This window comes from Curcuma longa, chromosome 20 (genome assembly GCF_044706935.1).
Source record: "Curcuma longa cultivar G26 ecotype Majalengka, Jawa Barat chromosome 20, ITB_CL_G26_1.1, whole genome shotgun sequence".
NCBI classification, from domain to species: domain Eukaryota; kingdom Viridiplantae; phylum Streptophyta; class Magnoliopsida; order Zingiberales; family Zingiberaceae; genus Curcuma; species Curcuma longa.
In genome coordinates this window covers 718,683-732,983 of record NC_133880.1, presented here as the reverse complement: position 1 = coordinate 732,983, position 14,301 = coordinate 718,683, and the positions used below count along the sequence as shown (strand labels likewise).

At 35.3% G+C, this 14,301-nt stretch overlaps 1 protein-coding gene across 1 annotated transcript; it reads right to left on the bottom strand.

Annotated features, from left to right (window-relative positions):
• Nucleotides 1–6,719: 6,719 nt before the first annotated feature.
• Nucleotides 6,720–9,143, bottom strand: LOC141813938 (pentatricopeptide repeat-containing protein At5g18475-like). The gene is made up of 3 exons (XM_074701946.1): nucleotides 7,935–9,143; nucleotides 7,682–7,800; nucleotides 6,720–6,941 (listed from the first exon to the last, which is right to left on the bottom strand). The coding sequence occupies exon 1, from the start codon at nucleotides 9,141–9,143 to the stop codon at nucleotides 7,959–7,961; it is 1,185 nt and encodes a 394-aa protein (XP_074558047.1). The 3' UTR covers nucleotides 6,720–6,941; nucleotides 7,682–7,800; nucleotides 7,935–7,958.
• Between the last annotated feature and the right edge of the window lie 5,158 nt (nucleotides 9,144–14,301).

Genomic DNA, 14,301 nt, shown 5'->3' with positions numbered 1-14,301 from the left:
CTAAAGGATTGGATTTGAGATCCTTCAATACCTCGTAGGTGTCCACCGTTGAAGTTCAAAGAAGTTTACGAGGGAACACCTTCAAAGTGAATCAAGCAAGTTTATGGTTCCTAATTTTCTCACCAAGTGCAATGAAGCCATTATGATTTGCTTAAATCATCCATTCCATGCATTTAATTGATGGTCTCTCCATCTTGCTTTGTGAAGTTTTGCAGTTGGCTAATTAGCAAATTCCCTTTAGCAAATTCTACAATCGTTTCCAGCAACTTTTGTATTTAGAAATTAATTCTTCATTTTGATTAATTCCTCCATTGATAATTTGCATTCAAGTGCTATAATAAGCTTGACATTTGCTTTGAATTGTTTTTTCACTTCTCCACTCAAACAATCCAAGATTGATCTCCTCATCATTCTTCTCAATGGGAACTTCAAATTGTTCAGTGATGTCCATTAAAATTGTTAGAAGTCAATAGTAAGTAATATCTCACTTCAATTTTGTTGTGTTGGATTTCCTCTTGATTAATGAGTTTAGTACTCTAACATGTTGGGTTCAATCAGGAGGCTCATTAACAAGTCAATGGCTTGAATAGGTGAGGTGACGATATGGCGACATAAATCATGTCCCTTTTAGATTCTCGACACACCCCTTCGACTACCATGATAGATGCATCTCTTCAAGTGATAAACACACCCTTTCAAGTTATAAACGCACCCCTTTAGAGGTATATGCATCCCGTTTGGTGATAGATACACCCCTTTGTGTAGTAAATGCACTCCTTTAGGTGATAAATGTACCCCTTCGAGTGGTAGATGCACTATTTTCAAGTGGTATATCCTTTGGGTGATAGGTACACCTTTTCTAGTTCTAGTAGTTTCGTCATTGATTTACTATTATCAATCACTATCTCAATAATATCGATTTGATAAATCATCTCTGTGGATGTCAACATACTCTTTTAAGTTGGCTTATTTATTCCAATATGAGAATTGAGGTCGAGACAAAAGCTAAACCTTTTTCGTTAAGATGATATATATTGTGTCACCCATACTTATGATTGATTAACAATTATTTTCTAGGACACAATAACTTACAGTTCGAAATAAGAGAATTCATAATTTTGAGTCCTAACAGTCTTGGTAGCAAAAGGTGGAACCGCCACCTTAGCGGCCCCCTGGTCCCGGCCCCACAAGTGTCCAGAGGGAGTAAATCACGGACGGTCATTTTGACCTTTTTCTCATCATGGCTAGCACAAGGGAGGGCTTTTTAATTCACGCAGGAATCGAACCCAAAGCCTCATGGTAGCAACTGCCCTGCGCTAACCATGCGAGCAAGCCCGTGAGGGCCGAGTCCTGAAGTCTTGAAACTCTTTAAAGAGGAGAGAGATATAAAAGAACTCGAGAAAAATTCATAATTTGAGAATTGATGGTTTAAATAAAAGGAGTGAGAATTAATTTACAGGGAAAAAGAGTTTCTTCTAAAAAAATAAAAAATCACCTTCAAGGGGTGAAAAGAGAAGGTGTCTTTTTCCTTAAAACAAATCATTAACTTAATTAAATTAAATATTATTTTCACATAATGCTCATGCAATAATTGAATAATTGATTAGTTAATTAATTAATCAATTAATTATGAAAACAAACAATGATGAAAATAATATATGAACTAGAGATTACAACAACGAGATCTTTGCTTTTTGTTGTTTGCTTTGAATTGCTCAAGGAGACTTAAGAATGCACTCGTCTAAAAATTACTTATAAACATTAGCCAAATCTGTATGTTTTAGAGTCCACTGATAAGTCGATGTTTTATTGTGCTCCAATTAATTTCTTGCCTTGATCAATCAACTAATCTGCCCTTTAGTTGTCTGCTCCATTGTAACACGTAAATTAAGAATTTGAATATTGCTGCAATCTTATCTGATAAGGATTCCTCCATGGATTCCTATTTTGTCATCAACAACTGATCTTACCATGGATTCCTTTTTTTTTTGTTCATTTGCTTCTTAATTTGAGTTGATTACTCAATATTTATCTCATCTAACATTACTTGACTAATCTCCATTTCAATCAAATGCTTATTTGTATAGGATTCTTTGTTTATTAGAAATCATGTTTGAGTCAACTGCCAAGACAATTGCTCCATTAGTCGATTAGATTCCACATTAATTGAAAAATCCAAACCACAAATATCCTGAACATGTAATTTTTTAGTTTTAGATTTATTAATCGACTCAACTATTCCATCAGTTAATCGAATTCTGATATTAGTTGATTGATATTCTGATTTCAACAATTCTAAGCTAAAATTCATCATGCCAAGAAATACCATATTTCCAGAGATTCCTTTTCTGTCTAGTACACATCGACCTCGACTTACTAAGACTTCATCGTTACTAATATCTAGTTGACTACAATTTACCAAAATTTTTAATACCTAAAGACTCATTGTCTCAAAAACTTCAATTGCTTAGAGATTATATCTCTAGGATTTCATTCATTAATTGCTAAGTATTCAAACAACCTCAACATACTAGAACTTTCACTTGTCTAGCCTTAGGTCAATCTTAATTCACCATGATTTTCAATTGTCAAGTATGCAACCCTCCATAATCTACTTGAACTTCCTCCACATGTTAAATATTTGATCATCTTTTACCTACTTAGACTTTCTCCACATGTCAAGCATCCGATCATCCATGACATGTATAGACTTCCTCTACATGCCTAACATTAATTCCTTGTTAACTTGTTAAAACTTCTATTACATGATAACATTAATTCATCATTAACCTATTAAAACTTATATCATATGCCTAATATCCAGTCAACTTGACTTATTGTCTATTATCCAGTCACCTTTGATCTATTTGAACTTTCACTTACCAACTCCCTATTTGGACTTCCTATTTGTCAAGTGTTAAGTCAACATTGACCCACTTGAACACTTTCATATGTCAACTCCTTATTGGATTTTCCATCTGTTAAATGTTCGACCAACTTTATCATACTTGGACTTCATTCAATGTCAAATATTTAGTCAACCTTGACTTACATATCATATCCATCATATTGATACATATTGCTCAAACGTCAATATACCAAACCTTGGCCAATCTAATAGGAATCAATTACACTAACAATCACTCCTTTATATAAGGTAGAGTAAACCTTTCACAGTCCCCCGGGCATGGTGCTGCGGTAGGACATCCAGGTTGTCACCTAGACACCTACGGTTCGATCCCCAACTACGACGTATTACAGGAATTTTCTTCCAAATGGGGAGCGCAATCAAAGGATGTTGGGCGTCTGGGCTGGTCGCTGCGTGCACTTCCCGATTTACCCTGGTGGCCGGTGGAAAACTTCCATGGGGCCGGGCTGATCACCCCCAGGGATAGTCAATGAGACTAACTGGGATTTTAAAGAATAGAGTAAACCTTTCACAATCTTAGAACCTTGTGAAGGATTACAAGTCTCTCCTCTCAAAAATAAATATAAATGAAAAGCTTAGGAGAACAATACGAAGAGCTTATAGAATAAATCCAACACTTTGAATCTTAAGCCCTTCGAGTGTTATTCAACTTGAGCAATAGGTCTCCACAAAACCACAAGTGTTTTAATGCATTCCTATACAAGGCAAATAACCTTGAAAGACTGTATAAGAGATGATCCTATGACTTTATTTTTTCCACCTCCAATTAATTGGAAACACCTTTAATTGAGTGATTAAGCAAAAATATTTATTAAGTAGCCAATGAGTCTTTAGGCACTCCACTGAATTCTTGTCCAATCAATTGGATTTAGATATAATGAACTAAATCCCAAACAAAAGTATTTTCTCCTAATCCTTATGTTCAATCAATTCTGAAGTCGAATGAACACTCAAGTCAACTGAGGTTCCTCTCCTATCGACTAAATTTAATCAGAGATCCCAATTTCACATAGCATACACTCTTGTAAGCCTAGTCATTCACATCATTTTTAATGATGTTGCCCAAAAGTGCAAACCCCAAGATTAAATTTCACTCATAATATCATAGCTCAAATTGTTTTCAGGTCTTTAGCCTTATTGATATTTTATGTTGCCCTTGAGTTCACTTTGCATTATACTCTCAATCTTTCGGATGAAACAAGCCCTTCAAACTTGCTCCAACATATCATCCTTTGTTGTTTACCTACGAATTCCACCAATTGTTGTGCTACCCTAGAGTATGTATCATTTGGAATTTTGATCCCTCATTTGTGCATTTGTGCTCATCTCATTATGTGCTCATCTCGTTATAGGTCATCAAGCTAGCAATCATTTCATGCTTCTCACCCTAGAGTCCACCTTACAAATAATCTTTGGTCCTTTAGATACTTCAAGCCATCCTTCACAGATCATACCAAGTCAACCATAACAACTCGACCATATTAAGTCATGAGCTTTATAAGCTCCATGTGCACTTGTCAAGTCTATGCACATTTGATGTACACATTAGGATAAACCTTATATAAAATTATTTTCAAATACATCAAAATAACAAAGTCAAAATTGATCCCTTTGGAGCATTATTTGATTAAAATTGATTATTTAAAAATATTTATAAATTTTGTCTAATTGAATAATCATGATATTAAAATTAATATTTTTATTATATAAAAATTATTAAAAATATTTTTAAATAAAAATATTATCAAAATTGATATTTTTATTAAATACTATTTAAAATATTGATATTGATATTATTATTTTATAAATAAAAATTTGATTGAACTCAATTTGCCAGGCATGTCGAGCCTAATTTCATGCCGATTTGAGCATATATAACCTAGTTTGGGTCTGAGTTAACCTGCGCTTCTAGGTTAATTACTACCCTAGCATATAGTTTAGACCTAATAGGTGTGTCAAGTTGAGCATGACACAAGTTATATCAAGTTATGCCACAAGTGACATGACCTAATTTACAACTCTAGATGCAACCTATGTTACAACAAGGATTTATAAGGATAAATCCATGATCTTAGTGAGATTTTATAGAGTTTGCACATTAGCAATATCTTTAAAAGGTGATAGGATTTCTTCCCATGCCTCATGACATAATCATCTTTGAAAGCATATGTCCTAAAACACAACTTGAAAGAAAAAGGATAAGTTAGATCTTGTATGTTTTAGCAACTAGATCAATCATCATGATTTGTATTAGGTTTGGTGTATCATATGCTTTGAGCATACGCACTCAATACCTAGTCAACCTTAGGGAAGGTAAGTATAATCTGGTTAATTTATTGATGCAAGCATTAATGATAGATATTAATTTATATTTAGTCATTTTAATTAACTACTGTATTTCTGATTATGTTTAAATTTATATAGGCCAATCCATTAATGAAGAAGTGGAGATATACCTCTGCACATCATTATGAGAAATTGTTAGAGTTATTTGCTCACGATAGGACAAACAGTCAAGAAGCTTCCATTGTTGCTAAAAGAAATGTTGAAATTATTTTAGAGGAAGAACAAAGGGATCTTGGACTAGATGATGAACATGAGAGTCTCGAAGTGGTCCCTGATAGTCCACCATTTGATAAGCGATCAAGGAAGAGAAAGCTTGCATCAGTTGATTCATATGAAAGTAAGAAAAATTGATTCATGGACATTAATGTAAAGTTGTTATCACAATTGATCATTCAAATTCAATTATTGAAAATAGTCCATTTTGCCAACAAAAGGTGAATGAGAAACTCTACAAAGCTCTATGTGTTGGTGTCCTAGATGAAAATATACTTGATGCATATATATTCCTACGAGAGAATACAGAGAAGATGATGTTTTTCATGGGATGTCCACTCAACTAATTTTAAGTCAACTTGAGTGCAAAAGGGTAACATATAGCATATTTATATTGAGAAATGAAAAAATGAATTGTGTTGAGGATAGGATAACTTGGACAATAAACAGTTTAATTTTCTTTTCATTTATCTAAGTAAACAATTTAATGGATTGATCTTATCCACCTTCCTCAAATAAGGTAAACAAGTACAGTAGACTATGAATTCCTTTCCCTTTCCATGCCCCTAGGTTTGTTACATTCGTCCATCGTCCACTCCTCCAGGTAAACAAAGCATTAGACTTGAGGTCACCATAGTATGTTATATGTCGATTAGGACACCTTTAATGCAAGTAAATGTGATACAATACAAAAGCAAAACATTTATTGGGTGTATCATTTCAGCAAAAGGTGGAATCCACCACCATAACAGTCCTACACAGTCGACCTCACGACTATCTGTGAGGAGATAAATCAGAAAGTTGCAATTGGCTATTACGGGGAGGGCATAGCCTCGACTTCGTCGAGATTCGACCCTTACCCACTTCAGTAAGTCTGCCTCATAGTAACCAACTCAACTATACCTTTGTTGTATTATGAATCATATATGAGTTGTGAGTTGGTAAAAAAAGCCTCTTAATAAAATCATGTCTAAAATTATTATTAATTGTTGAGAATCAATTATCATTGAACAAATAAAGAAATGATACTTTCTATTCTACTAACCAAGATATTAAGTGATAAAAGGAACGAATATTATATGATAATTGTTCAATGAAAGTTTATTGTCAAATCACTAATATCTTCACTCTTTGAGTAACCATGATGCATTAATGTCAACATCTATTTATAGTTTTTAATAGATTATAAACTACTGTAATAGTAAAAAACAAAAGAGCTCACATGTAAAGATTGAAATGAAATCAAATAACTTGATGATGGGTTCAGGTGATATTCATAGCTAGTAGGAATCCTCTTATGACCAAACTTTCCAGTCCAATTAAAATCCCTAATGAGAGTAAGACTCTTACATGGCTAGCATTCTAGTTGCATGGTTAAAGACGATACTCCTGTTTCTGGATGGGTCTTCAGTCTGGGCAAGTGAGCCATTAGTACGGCTTCAAAGAAATAAACCTGCATCAAACATTGACTTATCAAATCTAAATTTGTAGTAACTAGCTACAACAAGCAAGAAAGCAGAGCTTCTGAGAAATTTCCTAAGGGCATCTTCAATGGTTAGAGCTCTAAACGAGTTTTTTTGTAATTCCTAATATGCCACATCAAATGCATAAAACCCTACTATTCTCTCCACAATCAAAAAATCTCCCTACAAACCTCAAACCTCATTGTTAATTAATTACTGACTCCACCTACATAGTTAATTTCGAGAAAAAAACAAAAACTTTGAATTTTCACTACTGCTCTTAAACTAAAAACCTCAAACCTCATGCCCACAATGGTTTGAACTTTTTTGTTCAGATTTTTAATTTCACAAACCTCTCCAAAAACCTTACATTGGAGATGACCTAACAAATATACAATTACGGCTAAATTTAAGATTACCTATTTCCATGCAGTGTGATAGTTAGACAAACAATGTCTCTAGCTTACAGTAGCATATACAATCTTTATACATTAATCTAAGAACATGAACATGCTCAAGAACTTATTTCCAGTAGGGTGATCACCGTAATGTTTGTTAGTTTTAGGAATAACCTCACAAACCCACTTACTAAGTGAAATGACAATAAAAATCTCAGAATTAAACATTGACAATCTAATGCAACTTTAGATTATCAAAATGAATCTTGAAATTTAATGAGTAATCTCTTCAAATGCAAGGAAATAACAGAAGGATAGAACTTAGAACCCACCAATTAGAGGTACACTAAAATTGAAGAGTGAAGCATCTATGGTGCCACCATTTGGATGTGCAGGTGTGGAGGGGCTTATTCAGAAACCACGAATGCATATGCTTTGGAGGCTTCTTAAACTGTACCAACCAACCCAATAAAATAATAGGGTATCAGGCAGACATTGGAAAAAATCCTTGCCACTTAGAATTAGTAAGTTGATTGTAGAATCTGATTGGCAAGATGCTGTAAATGTTTGGGATAGAGCCCTTACTGCTCAATTTGTGAGGGCAACCACTTAAGAATCAAGGACATCATATTTCATTGCTTCGGCAATGGCAGAGGCATCATCTGGCATGTTATTTATCCTGTACACGCCCACTAGAACCTTGTAACAGGCAACATCCGGTGGAATTCCCAACCTGACCATTTTCCCCAACATTGCATTGCACTCCCACACCCTCCCTGCCCGCCCCAGTCCACCAATCAGCGCAGAGAACGTCACTACATCCGGTGGCACCCCCCTCTCCACCATCCGACGGAAGGCCATGATCCCATCTTGGCTCATCAGACGGTCAGGAATCCCCGAAATTAGGGCATTGTAGGTCCGTGCATCTGCGATGGCGGCGCCACTATTCCGCCCCATCTCCGCCATCACCTCCTCGGCCTTGCTCATCTGTCCCGCCCTCGCACAGCCCTGCACCAGTGTGTTCCAAACCTCCACATCTGGTTCCCGCCCGCTTCGCCTCATCTGTTCCACCACCTCGAAGGCAGCGGCGATTGAGTTTCCGCCACGGCGGCAGATGTCGCGGATCAGCGATCTGTAGAAGTACACGTCGGGGACGCAGCCTTTTGCGGCCAGGAGATCGAGGAACTCGGTCGCTGATCTGACTCCGTCGCGGTCGCAGAGGGTTCTGACGAGGCCGGAGTAGTGCCTCGCGTGAAGTGGCTGGCCGAGACCAGCGACGGCGGAGAGGACGGATCGAGCGATGTTGAGGTCGCCGGAGAGGAGGAGGGCGTGGATGAGAGAGGAAAGAAGCCGTTCGCTGAGCGGAGAGGGGCAGGCACGGAGGAGTGCGTCTAGGCCGCGACCAGCAGCGGAGAAGGAGCGGACGAGGGGGAGGAGGAGCGCAGGGCCAGGGAGGAGGCCGTCGTGGGGCATGCGGGCAAGGAGGAGCTCGATGGCTCGGAATCGGCGGTGGGAGGCGAGCAAAGAAAGGAGGGCCTTATAAGTGGGAAGGTCGTGGTGGAATCCGCGCTGCCGGGCGGCGGCAGAATAGATTGCAACGACTTGGCGAGGGGTAGCAGAAGGGGACTTGACGGCCCGGAGTACAGCGGCGTTGGAGAGGGAGGGCGGGGGCTTGGCGGCGCATCCCGGCGGTGGAGGGAGCCAGCTGGATCGAGGAGGGAGCCACGGGAGGTGGGTAGTGGTGGCACGGTGGAGGGTAGGCATTCGTCGACGGAGGGATTGAATTGGATGCATCTCATGATTTGACTCGGACCGTGCATGGACTGCGCTGTCAGGCCGGTCGAGTTAATGTCATTATTCCACTGGGCCATGTCAGCAACTCATTCAAATCTAAAAATATTATTCGGTAAATTCTCAAAAGATGTTTGAGAATGTCTTTTATTTTGTAATTCAGGACATAATTAAATTAATTATGATAAAATAAATTTATTAAAATAGATAAGAATTAAATTTTAATGAAGCGAGATAATGTCTTCCTCTACCTGATTAATTATAATTTTTTGATTTACTTTATCACAGATGATTATATAATCGATCACATAAAATTATTAGGATGATAAATTGTTTGAGAATGTCAAAAAAAAAAACAAAATACGTCTAGCCACGTCTGATTGTCATTTTTACTTCAAATAATTGATAACTTTTTTTGCTTGCCTTATCTTGATCCTTTATAATATTTTTAAAAAAATTAAACTTTAATCTATATATATAATCCTTTAAATTTATTTATTTTTAATTTTAATTTTAAAAATTTTAATAAATAATTTAAAAATATCAAAAAGAAGATTAATAAAATATTTAAAATATTTTTTATTTTTAATATCTAATTATAAAAGAATAAAAATTAAAATTAAAATTAATAATAAAAACTAATTTTATTAATAAAATTAATTTTAAAATAAAATAATCACTTTTATTATGATTTTTAAAAGTTAACATTATAGTTGTCAAACGGACCAACTCATTACGAGGTGAGCCAATCTATCAAAAATTTGTCATACGACGAGCGGAATAGACTGACCCACCAACTTAGTAGGTTGAGAAATCTCCAATCCAATCTAACCCAAGGTGGGTTGCAGGTTAGGCATGTTGCGGATTAAACGAGCCAACCTACGGACCTGTCAAAAAATAAAAAATTTTAAAATTTTAAAGTTTGGATCACATTTGAAATGTATCAAGTTGAAAATTTTAAATTTAGATTTCGATTTAGATGGGTCAAACTCACTAGTCCATTGAATTTTCTACTTTAATTTTAAATTTTGAAGAAAAATAGATTTTCTCAACCCGCACGCCAATCCAAGCCCGTCACGGGCCAATCCACGCGGGTTGCAGACTTAGACAGGTCGGCCCACTTGAACTCACCTTAAAATGGGTTGATAAAATTTAATCTTAATCCACCTAAATTATTTGATGGGACAAGACAATCCGATGAGCTCAACCCAAATTGACGGCTCTAGTCCACACTATAGTTTAAATACAACATCACTTGTTATGGTGCTGGTTTCTGAAGACCAACACCATAGTGGTGTTGGTTTTTAAAGACCTGCACCACTTAAAGACTAGCACCATAGTGGTGCTGGTCTTCAGAAACCAACATCACAATATTAGTTCTGATAATATATTATGAAGTTCATTTTCGAATACTAGCACTACAGTACAAATCACCTTTTGAGTACTATTGGGAGGGTTTTAAAATAGAAAATGAGATCTTATTTGGACTTAGGTTCACCTAATAAACTCACAAGAATTAGAATAAGTCCGATCGAGCTCTCTAGGCCTATTAATGGATTTTGACCGAAACCTATTGATGAACTTAGATGACTTGAATTTATGAAATTTTATAATGAGATGAAAGTGTTATGATCTTATGCGAAAATAGTAAATAAATGCAACAGAAAAAAATTGATTCCTGCAAAGATCCATGCGAATACAGTATACATGTTTGATCTGTCACATTTGTTGCTTGAATGGAACAATCTCAAGAGCAACTTTGATTCGGTAGATCTCAGCATGATCAAAATGATCACACCTCTTCGGCATATACATGAACACATCCTTTGTTTGTCACACGAATTGAAAAGAATCACCTTCGTTGTGCTAGCAACTTGGATGATTCGGCAAAAAGGAGAAGAAGAGGAGACTAGAAGTGATATATGTTCGAAAATGCATTGTAAAATGACTTTTGTACTTATCTAATGAATACAAAAGGTTTTTGTCTTTTGCTTTCCTTTTTATTAATGCTCCATTAATCTCTAGTAATGGGCACTAATCCTCTTTAGTGATTGAGTCTAGTCCAATGACTCTAATTTAGATTAGATTCAATCCAATAATCCAATAGTTAGATTCATTTGAGTCTAACTCAATGAGTCTAATTCGGATTAGACTTGACCTTATAATCTTAGGGTCTATCATATTGTAGATCTCATCTCCATCAACATGTTCTTTATGTGTGACCCAATAAGTTCTCGTAACGTTGACAATGTCTTTAAAATAATATTTTAGATACATAAGTAATAAGTGACATCTAGCAATGTATTATTGTTATTCAAGTGATGAGAATGTCGAGATCCGACCTAACCTTTCTATATCTATTATCTTGTATAACTTGGTTCTTCTATCCTCGATATCTAGATTAATCCATGAGGTATAGACCGTGTCATCTCCTTATCAATCTTTATATTTTTGATCTCCAAGTAGACTCATTTAGCCAAATGAGCTCAATATCTCATATTAACTTATTTAAGCATGATTATGCATTTTAGTAGTCTTATATAATCAAGGGGTCCACAGATATCACTTCTATCATATGGAAGGGATAGATCTTATTTACATCACTAACATCCCACCGCATAACTTATTACATACCCAATGATTGACTTTATAGTCCACCTTATTACAGGTGATATTTATCGATACGAAAATACATAACTCCTTATGTAGGGAACCATAGTGACTTCAAGTCTAAGGACTATTTATATTAATAGTCACTATGAGAATATTTATGACACTTGCATAATGATCACGAAATATTCTCATGTCGGACCAATTCAGTAAATATTCTCTAAATATATATCCATGCGTCAACTTGATATCTTATATCTATGACTTGTGGATTAAGTCATTAATTGACCTACATGCTAGTCTCAACGTATTAATATTGCTCTTGTATATTAAAGTCTGACTAAAAATAGTTAAGAGTAGTATTCAATATATATCTACAGCCTCCCACTATCAATTCAATCAATTGATATGCGTAGGGAATCTTATGCGATAAACGACAAATCACAGCAGAAAAAAGATCCCTTAAGCAATCCATGTGAAAGAAAACTCATACAAATTTAGATCTATAAAATCCTATCTAATAGGGTATACCTTTGTTGCGTGCCATTCGCTTATCCTGCTCATCCAAAGTTTGTCAGATCTCTTGCACATTCAAGTGTTGGTGCCTCTATGTGTATCCACATGAACACTCACTTTTTGGAGAAAATTTAGGTTGTGCTAGCAACCCCTTTGATGAGTCTCAGCCAAGAAGAAGAGAAAGGTAAGAGGATAAAAAAAAAACTTATGAATTTTTGGATGAAAAACTCTTTTATACTCATGCCATTAATACCAAAGGTTTTTACACTTTTGGTATTCTTTCATCAATGCATGATTAATCCTATTAATCATGCATGATAACTTCCTTTTCTTCAATGCATGATTAATCCACATTAATCATGCATGATGAATCAACCTTCATTCATCAACTTGGTTTAATTTGAGTCTAACTCAAATTCAACTAACTTGAGTCTAACTCAATTCTTGGCCATCCGGCCAAGAGCTTAATTGTTCCTTTAGTCAAACTAAAATGAACTCATCTTCAAAATAGAATGTTGTTTGTGTGTGACCCAATAGGTTCTTATAACGTTGGCAATGTCTCTAAAACACATTTTAGAAACATAAGCAATGAGTGACATCTAGCAATGCATCATTGCTACCCAAAGTGACAAGAATGTCGAGATCCGATATAACCTTCGGACTATGATAATGTATGACCTTGTCCTTCTATCCTCGATATCTAGATTGATCAATGAGGTATAGACTGTGTCATCCCTTATCAATCTTTGTGTTTCTTGATCTCCAAGTAGACTCACTCAAGCAAATGAGCTCAATATCTCATATTGACTCATTTGAGCATGGTCATGCATTTCGTGGTCCTACTCTATCAAGAGGCCACAAAATATCACTCCTGTTATATGGGAGGGATAGATCACATCTACATCACTCACATCCCTCCGTATAATTTGTTACATATCCAGTGATTGCCTTTATAGTCTACCATATTACGGGTGACATTTGACGACACCAAAGTACATAACTCCTTATGTAGGAAACTGTAGTGACTTTAGGTCTAAGGACTATTCATACCAATAGTCACATGAAAAAGTTTATGACACTCATATAACAATCTATGAAACTTTCTCATGGGGAGTCAATTTAGTATACATTCTCTAATGTATATCCATGTGTCAACTTGATATCCCATGTCCATAACTTGTGAGATCAAGTCATCTAGTTGACATACATGCTAGTCTCAATGTATTAATATTGTTCTTGAATATTAATGTTTGACTAAGAATGATTAAGAGTAGTGTTCTCTGTATCATCTCACTATCGACTCAAAACAATCGATATGATGTAGATTGGAACTAGCTACCTAAGGACATTATTATACTTAGTTATTTGACACAAACATAAAGTAAGTATAATAATAAAAATCTTACCTTTATTAATAATAGAATATGATACAAAAGTCCCTAGTCAATTATCACATAATTGGCTCTATGGCTACTATTAACAATATGTTATAGACTAGAACCTACTATCCTAGGATATTATTATACTTATTCATCTAACATAGATCTGAAGTAAATATAATAATCATAAACTTTGCCTTTTATTAATGAAATATGATACAAAAGTTTTTTTGTCAATCATTTCATAATTGGCTCTAAGGGCTAACACTAATAGAAAGAGAGTAGTGCAGTATGTATGATATTCATTCTTAATTTTGATATCTCTACAATAAGTTATGTGTATGTGTCAATTGCCTTAAAGTCTGAAACTTTGAAAATCTTTTAATCACTATTGTTAATAATTTTAAATTGATATCTTTGGACACATATAGACTCCGGAGAACTTCAGAAAACTGTAGCACTTTGAATGGATCTAATCAGAGTTCTTCTAAGTCCATTAATGAATTTTATCAAAATCATTAATAACCTAAGGGTTTTGAATTTTTGAAAATTTATCATGAAATGGAATAAAGTAGTGCAATGAAAGTATTTATGATGTTCATGACTAATTCTGACATCCCTATAATAAGTTATGAGTAAAAATTAATAAAAAAGAT